The sequence below is a fragment of the Rhinatrema bivittatum genome, chromosome 17, assembly GCF_901001135.1.
Source record: "Rhinatrema bivittatum chromosome 17, aRhiBiv1.1, whole genome shotgun sequence".
NCBI lineage: Eukaryota > Metazoa > Chordata > Amphibia > Gymnophiona > Rhinatrematidae > Rhinatrema > Rhinatrema bivittatum.
This window is the reverse complement of record NC_042631.1, coordinates 13,675,176-13,691,702: the sequence shown is the minus strand read 5'-3', so window position 1 is coordinate 13,691,702 and position 16,527 is coordinate 13,675,176. Positions and strand designations below refer to the sequence as shown.

Below are 16,527 nucleotides of genomic sequence, written 5' to 3'. Positions count from 1 at the left end.
ACATCATCGAATCTGATAATTCCCAGATGCTTTTCTTGTTCAGTACACATTAGAGCTGCTTCCCCCATTGTGTACTGTACTTTTCAGGTTTCTGCTACCAAAACTTATCACCTTGACTTTTTAGCAATATATTTTAACTGGCAAACTCTAGACCAGCTTTTCTCAAGTAGGGTTCCATAAAACCCTGGAGCTTTCTCGAGATCATGATTGAAACACACAAATATTGTATTTTGAACTTTGTGTTCCATTCACTTGAAAGCTGCAGTTCAACTTCTTACATATGTGAGCAAGCTTTTTCTTGTTTCACCAAAAGTAAGGATAGTCTCATTTCAGTTGAAGACTAAATCAAAGTGTGCTTATCTCAAGTTCAACACAGAATTAACTATTTGCGCAGCAACAAACAAGCACAGGCTTCACATTTAACGTAAACTTCATTATTTTTAGTTTCAAATACTTTTTATGCATATATGTAGGCAATAAAAGATCAAGAGGTTTTTTAATTTATGGAAGGGGAGCTAAACAAGGCTAATTTGCCAAAATAGATGCACAGAAAGTCCTTCTCTACTCAAAAGAGAATTATCAATTATTTATTGGATAATTATATCTACAACTTACTGATCACACTGTCCCTTGAGCTGTAGATATAATTTTTATGCAGGGGTTCCCTGGGACCTGAAAATTATTTCAAAGGTTCCTCCATGGTAAAGTTTGCAAGGCTGTCCTATAGACCACTTCATAAAACTTACTAAATCTTTCCCTATCTTTCGTACACCTTTTGGAGTGTTCAGCCTGTTCTTCTGCAAAACAAACACATTTTTCCTAATAGTCCCTCCGTAATGTTGCTCTTGCAAGTGTGGAACAGAACCAATCTTTGTAGCATAAAAATACATCAATCTGGATTTCAAAAAAACCACCATGAGCTCTCAAGGGGAAAAGACATTGTTCACCTAAACATTTATCGGCATACTACTACACTTAATTATCCACCATAATAGCACTCCACAAATGTGCTATTCCCCCCCCCCATTTGCTCTCCAAGGGCGATCTGCCCCTGCTACAGAGGCTTTCTTAAGGCACCCTTTAAAGGTGTTACAGCACCTTTAAGGATGAGCAAATGCATAGCAGCCCAGAGTGAGTAACATGAACCCAAAAGGGCAAACCACACAGTACATGCATAAATGCATGTTCCGGCATGGTGCTCTGATGGAGGGTGGCTTAGCCTTCCAAACAACTCCTTTACTTTTCTCCATTTATACCAAGAAACAAACAGGAGAATCGGAGGAGCTGCTGCAAACATGTCTGCACAGGCGATGCCATCTTAGCTCCCCCAATATCATGTTTTCTGTGGGGGAGGTCTTTGATCTGGAAGCTTTCTCCTGTGAAATTCCTTCAGTTATAAGGAAGGATAAGAAGAAAAAAATCTTGGTTTATTCAGTTAGAGCTTGTCATTTTTTTTTTTTTTTGTCATTTCGAAGGAGTTTGAATGTTTTCAGCACTCTAAGCCAATCTTACTATTATGGATTAGTAGATTACAGTATGCAGGCCTTTAGTTCAACACCTGCATATGATTCTGATAAAAGGTAAGTTCAGAGCATGTGTACATGCCCTCTGAGACTGTTTAAAAGAAACCAATGTGACCACAATAGGTGACAGCTTTTATTCAAAGAAGTGTACCAAGACAAAGACTGGGTTTGGGATAAATGGAAACTTAGGGATATGACCAAAAACAAGAGCAGTAGCACCAAAGAAGCCAAGCTGCTATTTCAACCTGTGACTTGCTTAAGGCCTTACTGACAAAGCATAGACACAAAAAATGAAAGAGAACCTTTTGTGCATAGTCCCCTACTGTGTATCTTTTGTGTGCTTTTGACAGTAAAAATAAGAAAAGGAAAAAGTGCTCTAGATATTGAAAGCCTGTACAGGATTATTTTATTTATCTTAAGTCTTAAGTGAACATTAATGTAAGGCTTGTACATTGATATTTTATGTTGTGTTTAGGGTTGAGCTGTTTGAGGAAGTATATTTCTTGGCAGGATGTAGAATATTTTTTTCAAGTTTGTCATAACTTCTTAAGCTTGTTTGTTCCTGTGCCAGAAAATATTTGGCATATTATCTGTAACATATGTTTAACTTGCACTTTTTAATTTTGCTTTGTGGGTTTGTGGCTGGGCTTATTGTAGTCAAGGATGCTGATTTTTGTCCAAGATCTCTAGTTTTGTGTGTTTTTTCCAAACAATTAAAGAATCAGAATTTCACCTGGGCTTGTTCAGTTTGCAATTTTGATGTCTAAGTATTGTCCACTAACCTGGTCTTGTTTCTAAAACTACATTCTACTGGTAAATTTCAAATTTCTTTGTGTAAAAATAAAACAACCCAATAGATGATATGAAGTATATTTAGCAAAAGAGAATACTGCAGGAAAAGAGCATCTCCCAGGCATTTCAGAACAGCACATCATTTCTACCCTTTAGTCCACCTTTCCCCTCTAGAAATTTTCATGACTTTCTATGTAGAAATGTCCTGCCTGGCCCCTACCTCTGAGAAGACTGCACGTGTATTTCTCACTGACTAAAAATTAGAATATCAATAAGTACCATGCTGGGTCAGACAAAGGTCCAAGCCCAGCATTCTAATTCCAGCAGATGGAGACAGTTTCACTGACAGTGTACATAACCCAATGTGCCACCTGCAGTCCCTCAGTATTTCTCTGTCTCCAGCAGATAGTAAATGGTGTAAAACCTAAGTCTGGAGCGAGAGAAAATTAAAGACAACATTTCTGGATCTTCCCAGGGGGTGTGAGGTCTGGTGGAGCCATACCCCTTGGTTTGTTTGTTTATTTAAGGCTTTTATATACCGACTTTCTTGATACAAATCAAATCAACTCGGAAGTTTGAAGTGGACTAGGAGGGAGTTGGTGACCCTTGTGATAGCTTGGTCCAGCAGTCCATTGGGTGGACATCTGGTGGTCCATATTCCTCATTCCCCCCCCCCCCTACTAGTTTAATGGAGTGCCCACTTCTTTTAGCATTTGAAAGAGTAAATATCTGTCCTTGATGTACCCGTTCCACCCCATTCATGATTCTATAAACTATCGTGTCGCCTGTCTTTTTTTCCAAGCCGAAGACCCTAGCCTGTGAAGCCTGTCTTCATAGGAGAGCCATTCCATCCCCTTTATCATTTGTCACCCTCCTTTTTACTTTTTCTAGTTATGTTTTTTCTTTTTCTTTTAAGATAGGGTTGTAGGAACTGAAAACAATTTAAGGTGCGCACACACCATTGCTAGATATAGAGAAAATATATTTTCAGTTTTGTTCTCCATTCCTTTTTTGATCGTTTCCTAACTTTCTATTTGCTTTTTTGATCACTTTTTAGTTTTCTTAGAAGCCTCTCATGAGGAACTTTGTCAAACGCCTTCTGAAAATCCAAATACACTAATCTACCGGTTCCCTTTATCCACATGTTCATTAACCCCTTCAAAAAAATGAAGCAGATTTGTGAGGCAAGACTTCCCTTGGGTAAATCCATGTTGTCTGTGTTCCATTAAACCATGTCTTTCTATATGCTCTACGATTTTGATCTTGAATAGTTTCCACTATTTTTCCCTGCACTGAAAAGTCAGGCTCATTGGTCTATAGTTACCCGGATCGCCCCTGGAGCCCTTTTTTTAAATATTGGGGATACATTGGCCACCCTCCAGTCTTCAGGTACAATGGATGATTTTAATGATAGGCTACAAATTTTAACTAATAGATCAGAAATTTCATTTTTTAGTTCCTTCAGTACCCTAGGATGCATACCACCAGACTGATCTATTTTGACAAAAATGTATGCAAGCTCTCCATTGGACGACACTTCTTATTAGCTCAGAAGTGATTCCATTTGCATCAGTGTGCTTTGAGGTAAGGTGACTAAAAATATTAGGGGTAAAGTTTTTGCTTAAATATGCATACACTTCATGAGTAAATGTATTGCCTATCTACCGCTGGTCAACAAACTCTGTGCTCATGTGGTCAGTCCAGCACTAAAATATTTTAATACCTAAAAACCTGTAAAGGAGTGTTTTTTTACAATCCTTGCTATCTTATTTCCCAAGGAGATGAAACATTCATAGGAGTTTCATATTTGTTTGTGAAATAACCTCCCCTGTAGGGTAATTTTGACACATCAGAAACCATGACAGTTGTGCTACAATGTACTTTTGCATTGACTAGCGTTTAGGTCATGTAAAGACAAAAAAATCAGGCTTTCCAAAAAACTGAAATTACAATTTTGAAAGTGAATTAACTAGTCTGTGCTGCTGAAAATATTGTTTACTTTGCTCTTGTCTCTGTTGCTGACCTGGAAAAGAAGTTGGTTTTGTTTTGTTTTGTTTTTTACTGTAGTGTTAAATTTAGTGAAAAATAACTTGCTGCCATTGCATGGAACCAGCATGTGATATGATTCACCTGTTGATGGCCACAGTATTCTGCCCTCTATTTCTGAAGGAACCCTATGAATTGTTTTTGGACGATGGGGGTATGGACTTATAAAGACAGGTTAGATGTGAAAAGAGCCACGTGCAGGAGTAGCCTAATGGCTAGAGCAGTGGCTTATGAACCAGGGAAACCAGAGTTCAGATCCCACTGCTGCTTCTTGTGACCTTGGGCAAGTCACTTTACCCTCCATTGCCTCAGGTACAGATTGTGAGCCCTCTGGGGACAGGGAAATACCTACGGCTCCTGAATGTAATCCACTTTGAAGCGTCTGTAAGGTGGCAGATAAATCTGATTAATAATAAAATACCCAAGATTGAGCGACATGTTTCACTATAAAGTATTGCAAGCTTGTTAACCCATGACATTGTTCATTGTCTGTTCTGCAGAGCAAGAAGCAGCATATTCCTTACAGAAACAGCAAGCTTACCCGTCTGCTAAAGGGCTCGCTCGGCGGAAACTGCCGAACCGTAATGATTGCTGCTATTAGTGCCTCCTCCTTGTCTTACGATGATACATACAATACTCTGAAGTATGCAAATCGAGCCAAAGATATTAAATCTACAGTAAGTTTTTCTGTTTAATGTGTGAAATACTTGGGGGAAAATACCCATGCAGAAGAGAACAAACTGTTTAAATATTGATAAATGGAAATAGTAACATGGGAGTAGTGCTAGGGCACCCACCTTCTCTCCTCTCTTCCCCCCCCCCAAAAAAAAAGGAAATGATACAATTAATAAGAAATAGTCTAAGAGGTGTTAACTTTGTTACAGGTTGCTGCAGGACTATAGTGTAGCTGGGTTTAAAGAAGGTTTGGCCAAGTTTCTGGCAGGAAAGTCCAGAAAGCATTATTATGGTGGACTTGAAAGAAATCCACTTCTTATCCTTGGGATAAGCAACTTGGAATCTTATCTACTCCTTGTGACCTGAATTAGCCACTGTTGGATACAGGATGCTAGGCTTGATGGACCCTTGGTCTGACCTAGCATGGCATGTTCTTATGGTCTTACATTCTCTGTCCTTAGATCATACAATCCAAGCCTTTTCCCAAAAAATATTTCCAAGCAATCTGTAAGCAAAATAACCTTTCAAAGGAAGAAATAAACCAGTTATGCCCTTCTCTTTCATTGTTGGCGTATGTGATTGTAAATGTTTACACAATATCAGGATTTTTGTAGTATTTAGGTTATTCTAGAACTTTATGCAAGATTTTTAATAGGAATATAAATGCCATGCTAGGTCAAACCAAGGTCCAGTCCCAGCATCCTCTTTAACAGTGGCCACTTTCGGTCACAAGTACCCCGGTAGATCCCCAGAAGTTGATGTCCAGGGATATGCTCTGGCTTTCCCAAGCCTACCTGGCTAATAACTGCTTAGGAACTTGTCTAATCCTCTTTTTTGAATCCCACTGTAGTTGCTTTGACCACACCCTCCAACAGATTCCATAGTCTGATTATGCACTGTGTGTGGAAAAATAATTCTGATTGTGTTGTCTGCTGATTGCTAGTTTCATGGAGTGTTTGAAAGGGTTATACCCATTCCAACCCCTCATGATTTTATAAATTTCAATCCTATCCCCTTGTCATTTCTTTTCCAAGCTAAAGAGCCATCGTCTCTTTAGCCTTTCCCTATAAGAGAGCTTTTCCATCCCCCTTTGTCATTTTTTGCTCTGTTCTGTTTTTGAGATGGTGTGACCATAAATGCGCACACACTATGCTAGGATCTATATAAAAACAGGATATTCTCAGTTTTATTCTCTGGCTCCACCTTGTCACAATTATACTATAGCTTGCAATGGTAGCAAACTAAGGTATGCTCAGTAGCATATATTTTAATTTTTTTTTGTCTCTTAATAGGTAAAGAGCAACGTTGTTAGTCTGGACAGCCACATAAGTCAATATGTCAAAATTTGTGAACAACAAAAGAAAGAGGTATGTAACATTCTTTGCTCACACACTGTTAGTATGGAAAACAATCTACAACAGTAGATTGGGGGCTTATGGATCAGTAGATTACTCTTGTGTTGGTTTTTTTTTTTGGGGGGGGGGGCTGCCAACTCAATCTGAGCCTGCCTTTTGCTAAGCCTGTAGTGCCATGAGCCTTCATTTGCACATGGTTTTTCCCCCAGTTTTAACTCCTTCTCTAGCAGTCATCAGTGGCAATCCTTTTGACACAAGTACAGACTACAGCTCCCTCTCAATCTGTGTACCCTGAGTATAGCTTCTAGATGGTACTGTTGTGTGATGGCCAAGACTTCCTCCACATGGTACAATGCAGCAGCCTGACTAGACTTACAGTACATATGCTTAATTCACTGCCTTTATTACACAGATGAATGTCCCAAGAATTCTTTTCTAATTTTGATGAAAGAATACACACAGTAAATGACAGAAACCAAAAGAACCCATCCAGTCTGCCCAGCTTCCACGTTGGGCAGTCGGGTAAAGAAACTTAGATGTGTAATTAAACATTGACTCCCTCAAATGAAGCATTCATACTCCTCAATGCTTTGCATTAACCATTCGCTCATACACCCTCCATATAGTAATCACGGAGGGAAAATACTTGCATTCCTGCCCATTACTTTTTCACAACTTTTTAATCCCTGCTATCAGAGGGGGAAAACTCATTTTTGAGAAATGTCTCCTAAAGCTATATAATATCTTTCTAATGATATATATTCCTCAAACAACTTATGTAGTCAAGTTAGGAGTCCTCAGTATTAATTCAGAATATTTCTTAACCAAAAGTGGTTTGCAGATAGCTAAATACTTCGTGCTTCAATATGGTGTTAACTGCATATTGGGTGTCACATGTTCAGTATTAAATATAAGTACAAATGCCTTCACTAATTACAAAACCATATGTTAATTATAAAATGAATGGAGGAAAAGCTGTTGCTGCCTTTGCACTTCCCAGGGAGAAATCTTTCCTTTTGATGTGGAGGAGAACACCGGGCTTAACTTGAGGGGGAATGGGCTTGCACCACTTCTTTTCAGGCTTGACACAGAACAGCAGGAATGTTGTGCTCCAGCCTCTCCCTTCCCGACAGCTCGCAGGGCACAGGAGTGTGACCCTGGAGCAGAGATCAGCCTCTCTGCTCCATCCCTTCACCTCCTGTTCTGGGGAAGGGTGTGATCCTGATGCACAAAACAGACACTAAAAGGGATCGAATTGGTGCAAATTTGAAACTTGTGAGCAGTAGTGCTAATCGAGGCTTCCATCTACTACTGTGCTACTGCTCACGCGTTTCAAGTTTTTGTGCCTCTTACCCGGGGCTAAATTTCTGGCAGAAGGAACTAGAACTAGGGTCTGCTCCTTCTCTCCCCCCCCAGGATTTGAGGAACTGGAGCAGAGCCAGTAGTGTAAATTGGCTCCTAGTGGGTGAAGGACAGCTGGGATTGAGTACTGGTGGGTGCTCGGGTTGGAGGATTACTGGGACAAGGAGGAAGAAGTGTCTGGGAGACAGGGAGTTCACACCTGATCCTGGCCCCACTCCATAGTTCCACTTCCATTTTGTCTGCAAATTAAGCCCTAGCAGGACACCTTTCTAAAAAGGATCTGCAGCTTGACCACTTGAAAATCTTTGTGAAAAAAGAGGAAAAGATAGATTGCTACATTAGGGTTTGCAGACAACATATCAAGAATTCAGGTACAGGGCAATTTTTGAAAGTAACTGCAACATGCCATTGGAGAATTTTAGTAAAGAAAGTAACTTAATGAGATTGTGTTCGGGATGCAAAAAATAGAGGAAGGATTTGATTTTCACAACTTTTTTTGTATTTTTATTAAATGTCAGCAGGGAACAAACTCCCAGAAAGCATAGTAAAAACCTTTTCTTTACATTTCAACAGGAAATTAAATTAGGCTTTCTGTTTCAGATCGAAAAATTAAAAGAGAAGCTAAAAGCATATGAAGAACAGAAAGTGGCTGTCCTTAAGAATCAGATACAGACGTCATTGTCGTCTTCTAGCCAGGAGCAATCTGAAAAACAAAGGTAAACACACTTTGTTAAATTCTTACCTTACCTCTAATATGAAAGAAATGGCATTAGTAAATGCCATGGTGTTCATGGTGAATTAGCAACATTCCGCAGCTCCTGTCCAGAACGTAAGCTTTGTTAGGTGCAAAACATTGATAAGGAAGCCAAAGAGAATTTTGAAAAAGCTTGCTGTGGAAGCAAAATCTAATCGATTCTTTTTCGATGTAAAAGTCTTGAGGGAGTCAATTGGACCATTAGATGATTGAGGGTAAAAGGGCCACTAAGAACAATGAAGGCCACAGCAGAGAGATTAAACAAATTCTTTGCATCAGTCTTCACTGAGTAAGACGTAAGGCAGATATCCAGAATGGGCATAAGATAAAATTGCCAACTTATCTGTATTTTGATAGAAACTAAAATTTGTTTTAAACAAGACTGATACAAACTAGCCCACATTGAAAGAAAAGTTCTGGAGATATTGGATGACTGTTTCTTATAAATACTATTGACTAGATGAATTCTTGTGTCTTGGTAGATCACTTCTGCCTGTACTATTTAAAGGTGATGATGCAGAGGAACTGAAACAAATCTCAATGAGCCTGGAAAATGTAATAACGCAAATTGACAAAATAGAGTAGCAAATCATCTGAACCAAATGGCATATATCCCAGAGTGCTAAAAATTGGAAAATGAAATTGCAGGCATGCTATTAGTAATCTGCTAACTATAATTAAAATCAGTTAAAGTCCCCTGAAGATTGGAGGATGGTTAACATAACACCAGTTTTTAGAGTTCCAGGGGTGATCAGGAAACCATAGACTGCAGTGAGTCTGCCATGAAAAATGGTTGAAATCATTATAAAGAACAAAATTTCTGAACATATAAATAGACATTAATAGTACAAAGCCAACATGGATTTATCCAAGGGAAGTCTTGTCTCGCCAATCTGCTATGTTTGAAGGCTTGGATGAAGGTGAGCCAGTTCATATAGTGAATCTGGATTTTCTGAAAGCATTTGGCAAGTACCTCATGAGAGATTCTTGAGCAAACTAAAAAAAATCATGGGATGGGGGCAATGTTCTGTTGTAGATTGAGAACTGGTTAAGAGAGAAAACAGTGGCCAATTTTTCTTAATGGAGAAAAGTGAATAGTAGAGTACTCCAAGGATCTGTACTGGGACCTACAGATGGAAACAAGTGAAGTGATGAAATTTGCTGATACAAAGCTATTCAAAGTTGTTAAATCACATCAGGATTGTGAGAAATTGCAAGAGGACCTTATGAGACTGGGATGTTGGGCATCCAAATGCCAGATATTTAATGCAGACAAGTGCAAAGTGATACATGTAGGGAAGAGCAACCCAAATAATAGCCACACAATGCAAGGTTCCACATTGGGAGTCACCATCCAGGAAAAAGATCTAGGTGTCATTGATATGTTGAAATTCTCTACTCAGTGTGCAGTAGTGGCCCAAAAAAGTAAATAGAATGCTAGCAGTTAGGAATGGCATGGAGAATAAACCAGAATATCGTAATACCTTTGAATCACTTCAGTGTGCAACCGTCCACACCTTGAGTATTGTGTGCAATTCTGGCCACCACATCTTGGAAAAGAATTAGCAGAAGGGCAATCAAAATGATAAAGGGGATGGAACAACTCATGAGGAAAGGCTAAAGAGGTTAGAGCTGAGTTGGGGTATGATATAGGTTTATAAAATAGTGAAATGGGTATATGCGAATTGATTTACACTTTAAAAAAAAGTACAAAGATTAGGAGACATGCGATGAAGTTACTATTAACACATTTAAGGTGAATAGCAAAAAATATTTTTTACTCAATGCATAATTAAACTCTGGAATTTGTTGTCAGCAAATGTGGTAAAATCTGTTAGTGTAGCTGGGCTTAAAGGTTTTGACAAGTTCCTGTATCCGAGACATTTATGCATATGGTCCTCAGATTTGTGGTAAAGGATGCACACTACCAATACAGGGTTCTCCCCTTTGGCCTCTTGGTGGCACAGTGGGTGCTCATAAAATGCCTTGTGGTAATGGCACAGCTTCACCAGAAGGGCTTCTGCTTGTTCCCACATCTGAACGATTAGTTGGTGATGGGTCAATCTGTTAAGTATTCTGGAGTCCCTAGAGAAGGCACTAGCTCCTCTAGTCCCTGCACTTCCTGGTCAGCTTTGCTTGTTTGTGTCTTGAACTAAGTTCATAGGAGTCTGGATAGCTTGCTTTAGGAAAAAGCATTTCTTCTGTTCAGAGCCGCATTTCTGATGGGCCTGGTAAGATCAATAAGGTCAGTCCTGGTCCTTCTCAGACAGGTGACCAGTCTGCACATGCATGACCTCAAAACCAATAGAATCTGCTCTATCAACTATTCTACAAATTCTTCGTGACTTCTGGGATGAGAGCATCCCTTCAGTGAGGAATAAATCCAGAAGTTCTTAAGGTGGATGTCATGCTGTGAATCCCTTCTCCTGTGGCCTGAGAAACTTATTTGAGTATCTATTCTGCCTCTCATTCTCAGAACGTCTTTGGTCAAAGTTGATATGAGTCATTGTGATCACTCTCCACCATTTTGTAATCAAAGCTCATGAAAGGTTTATGGTATTCCAAACCTCTGGTCGGTATATCTGCAGTGCCTTGGAATCTCTGTGGTCCTAGCTCAATTCATGAAACCTTTTGAAGTTACCCATCTGGACTGTTTATTCTAGCTGTCATTATGACACATTTTACTCAAGCTCTGGATTCATATTTACTATACCTTCATTTTGTTTCCTATGATCTCACCCCAAGTTACTTTTGAAAGTAGTATCTACTTTTGATATTAAACTGTGTTGTGTGTTTTTTCTTTTTGAGACTACATACACACTAAGGAGAAATGGGTTCATCACTCCTTGGACTGTAAGAGCCCTGGTGTATTACCTAAAACAGTTTCAACCTTGTTAAGCTGTCAGTTGTCCTTTGATCCCAATAAATTGAGAAGAACAGTTGCCAAAGTGTCCAATGTATAGTGCATCAAGGTTGATCAAGTGAGCACATGGCAACTTCAGTAGCTTCGCTTGTGCCACTTCCATTGAAAGACATTTGTAAAATTGCTGCCTGGACAGCAGGTCCTTAGACTTTAAATTTGGACAAGCTGTTCTATACAGCCTGTTCATCCTGTAGCCCAGACTCCACTTGGTGGGGTCAAGTTGTCTTTAAGTATTTGCTTAACTGTGCAGTACTCTGAGACTCTAGACAAATAATGGCTAATTCAGGCCTTTTTGATAATGGAGGAAGTTTTTGGTTTTTTTAATGGAACTCTGAGAGCTCTCACATGAGGTCGCCTATGCATCATGGCTAACCCTGCTCTCTATGGAGAGCCCTGTTACAAATTGGTGCCCTGGAGGACAGAGATGGAGGTTGCACTGGCAAGGTGAGAGGAGGGAGTAAAAGGAGTGAGAGGGTTGGGATGGGAGTAAAAAGGAGTGAAGTGTCTAGGATTGGGGGGGGGGGGGGGGGGGGGGGGGGGGGAGGAAGGACTGCACCTGTATGAACTGTGGAGTAGAAGGGGCTGTATGTGGGCTGGGTGGAGAGTTTGAATATAAGAACTACCATGCTAGGTCAGACCAAGGTCCATCAAGCCCAGCATCCTGTTTCCACCAGTGGCCAGGTTGTAAATACCTAGTAGATCTAATTCCTGTCACTTGCTCCCAGGGATAGCAATAGCTTTCTTGTTGGGGAAGAAATGCACTCTTTATGTATCCTTGTGCCAGTTTCTCTCCTTTATTTCAACCTTATCTCCCCCGCCCCCTTTCCAAAAAAGGATGGGGGCTGGAAGGAAGAGGACATGGTGAAATAAGTTCTAGAGGAAATTTTCAAACCCTACCAATAGAAAAGATTTATGGTTATTTCCATTTTGTTTCTGCTACCCTATCTGTTGGCCCACTGCAACTTTTATCTTCTCAATCATTGTAGTATAACTCAGCCAGTGCTGGCTAACGATACCTGATGCAGGGCCATGTAGATAAGTTTTTGGCCTAAAGAGAGGCAAGCATATGCAGAGTCAATGAAACAATTGCCTGACTGCCAGTGATTTCTTATCAAAGGAGACAGCCAGACCAGTAAAGGTAGAGGAAGCACAGACAGGTGAATCTGCCATGTAAAAGTCTTCCAAATAAAAACTGAATTAAACCTTTCTCATACAAAAAACTGCCTCCTTCATTTTCTTATTTGTGAAACCTTGTTTTTTCATAATGGGTATACTAATGATTTTATGTAAGTGGGGATAGCAGGACAATGATGCTATATCTGTATGTTCACATAGGGCTTGGCATGTGTTGTCCCCAGTGCCTGCTCCCGTTGTGCCATAGTCACTAACCTATGTCCCTATTGTTCATTCAGTAGAACATGTTTGGATTTACAATTTTACGCCTACAGCTAAAGCATCAGGACACCTGCTCAGTTCATTCACTTACTGGCATCAGCATTTGGAACATACACCAGTGAATTTCCAAGATCTGTAGATTTTTCTCTATTAAAAATTTAACAGTCTGACAAAACTGCAGCAGTATCCACATAATGGATTTTGTACTAAGAATTACAGCCACCTCTCAAACTTTCATTAAGAACTACTGACGCAAATGAGTAGAGTATATTTACTAGTAGAGGACTGAGCTTTGCAAATAACTGCTTAGAATTTTGGCCTTACAGGAATCATTTAGAAATGTGCAAAATATTCTAAATGACTTGCATTTTTCAGGGTTTTTTCACATTTATTGTTGCTGATATTGATTAGATTGGGTTCTATTGCAACCATAATCTCCTTATTCTATTTTTAATTTGCAGCTAAAGATATATTATGCACTGTTAAGTCACTGATGTTGTGCTAGTCTTTTAAGTATTTGTGTTGGTCAAATCGGTTGCTTTGGTAGAAATTCTCCCTTACACTGTCCTGCCACTCCAGTAAACTGCTGCCGCCTCTACCACATTTCCACACCATAACAGACATACCAGGATTCTAAAAGGTTTGCCTTTTTGTTCTTTCCCATTCAGCTTTTATATGGAAGCTCTCGCGGAAAATCTACACTATTTATCCCGTCTTACTTCCATACATAAACAAAATGACTGAGATCAAGCAGCCACCAATGCTGTTGCTCTCTGCCACCAGGTGTCACTGTAACAGCCATACTTCTCCCAGTGATACTGAGTGCAGCACTCAGCCTGAGCAAGAACTTGTGAGCCTGCTGTCCAAGCCAGGTTTATCACTTGTCTCCAAAATGAATTTAAGGTAAATTAGGCCATACTGATATGAAGGATGGAAGCTTATGTGATTTCCCACAAATCATTCTAGTCCAAGATATCAGAGTATAAATCTGAGTCTTATTGATACTCATTGGTAAATGATTAAAAACAATGCTTGTGCTGATTTGAGCATTTTCATACAATACCATTTGTTATAAGTGACCACTGGTTCTCTTATTTTTAGACTTGGGCTTTTGGAAACCTTAGCCAGCCGTGCAAAGAAAAAAAGGACAAAATACAAACCTAACCCCAACAGTTGAGAGTCCTAAATAATAAAATTTAGTAAACAGTTACTTGAATCTTAGCTTGTATCCCGCTTTTATGTCTATACTTGGGCGTCTGTTTTTCCAGGCGTCCTGTCCGGGCTTGCCAGGTACGGACGCATTGTTGGACACACAATTGTCAATGCTTGTTGAGCGTACTGCTACTGGATGTACTTATTCATGTTGCTGGTAGCAAGCCTGATGTGCCTTGCAATTTGCACTGCTTGCCATAGAAACATAGAAGTGACGGCAGAAGACGACCAAACTGCCCAGCAAGCTTTCACACCTATTTGTTTTCATACTTATCTGTTACTCTGACCACTGAGGTCAGGGCCTTTATTGGTAACTTTTTGGTTCCAATTCCCTTCCATCAATGCAGACAGCAGTGCTGGAGCTGCATCTAAGTGAAGTATCTGGCTAATTGGTTTGAGGTAGTAACCGCCATAAGCAAGCTACTCACATATTTGTTGACCCTGCCTATGCAATTCAGTCCTTGTTGGTTGTCTGAATATAAATCCTCTTTACTTCATTCCCCCCTGTCGTTGAAGCAGTGAAGTATCAGACTTAATTGATTCGGGGTAGTAACTGCCGTAACAAGCCAGCTACACCCATGCTTTTTTGTGGATGCAAATCCTTTTTTCCACATTTCCTCTTGCAGTTGAAGCATAGAGCAATGTTGGGGTCACATTAACTGTGTATGTTTATTGATTAAGGATATTAATCTCCAGGTAGTAGCCGTCATTCCTGCAAGCAAGCCCCACCCCATGCCTCTTCTCTTCATTCACATCCTCTAGACTTTATGGATCCACTAACTGATCTCTAACTGATTTTGCTGAGCCTGGCCCTTCCCAGCTGGTTACAGGAAGGGAACCAGAAAGGGGATCTGTCAGATGTTACCTGATTTTGAGTCCCCTAACTGGTTTGTCAAAAGGGGAGGGCAACTGAATGGGTGCCTGACCAATGACCCCTGGTTTTGGTATGAACCCTTTTGCCTTCTCTTGGTGAAATTTTTTCAGGGGCTGCAGTCCTTTCTACAGGCACATTCAGCAGGCTGGCCAAACGTGGAAGATTGCAGGCTGCAGAATCCCGTAAAGCTGGTACCATGGGTAAACGTTGGAAGGCGTCTCTGCCTGTTGCGGGTTATACTGGGGACCTGGATGGCATGGATGAGGAAGGTGGTCCTTATTCCCTGGAGGATAGGGACATTTCTCTGAGGTGTTAGAACTATGTTGAATTTCCTTGCATGTAGACAAATGGACTCGGGACCAGTGCAGGCCCGGGAGAATGCACATGTGGTGTTGAGTGGACCATGGCCAACATCCCACTGGTCCCGAGTCCATCTTCCTACACGCTAGGAAATGGGAGAAATTACTTACCTGAATTTCGTTTCCTTAGTGTAGACAGATGTACTCAGCTTCCCACCCTCATCTGCTGCATGATTGTCAATAGTCCTGTGGGGTTCTGGCTCCTAAGGGATTACTGGTAAGTGTTCATCTAGTCCCTAGCTTGGGGTTCCTAGAATCTTATGTGAGTTCAGTGTTTATAGTTGAGTACAGTTCTGATTCTGGCTTTTAATCATGTTAAGTTTTTTTGCTAGTCTGTTCACAGTTGCTTTTGAAGAGAATACTGGCAAGCTGGGATCACTGCAGGGTTACAGTGACATCATCTTGCTCAGTCTCCATCTGCTGTCAGGGGAGCATAAACCCACTGATCCTATCTGTTGACACTAAGGTAAACAAAATTATCACATAAGTAATTTCTCTACTTCCTTCATTGAGATGAGTTACTGGTGCTGTTCTCGAACACTGAAGATGCTCGCAGTGCCAGATGCTGATCCCATGTCAGAGCCAAAGAAGAATCCCATTTTGCTTGCTTTGCATAAAGCATCATATTTCTTCCCCATTATGGATGCCATTCAAGAGTTGATCTTGAATGGGGTGCTCCGGAAGTGAACTTTAAAGGGGGACAAGCCTTGGACGGTCTGCACCCACTGGATCAGGTGGCAAGAGCAGTTGCATTTTCCGAAAGTGAATGTGCTGATGTGTTTAATTGCCAAGTAGACAACCATTTCGGTAGAATGGGGCGCAGCATTGAAGGATGCTAGGACAGGAGAATTGAGGCTATCCTTAAGCAGGCATCTGAGGCAGTGGCAATGACTCTTCAGATAGCCTCTTGCTGTTTCCTGGTGGCTCGCACTTGTTTGCTTCTGTCTCAGGAGGTCAATGAGACTGGTTTTGAATTCCAGGGCAGTGATGGAATCGGCAGCCACCTTTTTCGCAGATGCAGGTTGTGACATGGTCTGTACTTCTGCCAGAGGTGTGGCTTCAGTGATAGCAGCCAGGCATCAGCTGTGGCTGCAGAATTGGTTGGCCAATACAATTTCAAAGTCTAATCTTATGAAACTGCCTTTTAAAGGATCACTCTTAGTTGGGGTGAGTTAGAAGAAATGGCCAATAAGTGGGGTGAGTCCCAAGTTCCTCGGATGCCAGAGGATAAGCAGGTGCCACACTAGTTTGGCGCAA

At 40.6% G+C, this 16,527-nt stretch overlaps 1 protein-coding gene across 2 annotated transcripts in view; it reads left to right on the top strand.

The window, feature by feature from the left end:
* KIF18A (kinesin family member 18A) overlaps nt 1-16,527 on the top strand; it is an 87,337-nt gene that overhangs the window by 21,493 nt on the left and 49,317 nt on the right. For both annotated transcript variants that reach the window (XM_029582350.1, XM_029582351.1), the window contains exons 7-9: nt 4,862-5,038; nt 6,329-6,403; nt 8,354-8,469. In XM_029582350.1, coding sequence (XP_029438210.1) covers nt 4,862-5,038; nt 6,329-6,403; nt 8,354-8,469 — 368 coding nt within the window. The remainder of the gene's footprint in view (nt 1-4,861; nt 5,039-6,328; nt 6,404-8,353; nt 8,470-16,527) is intronic.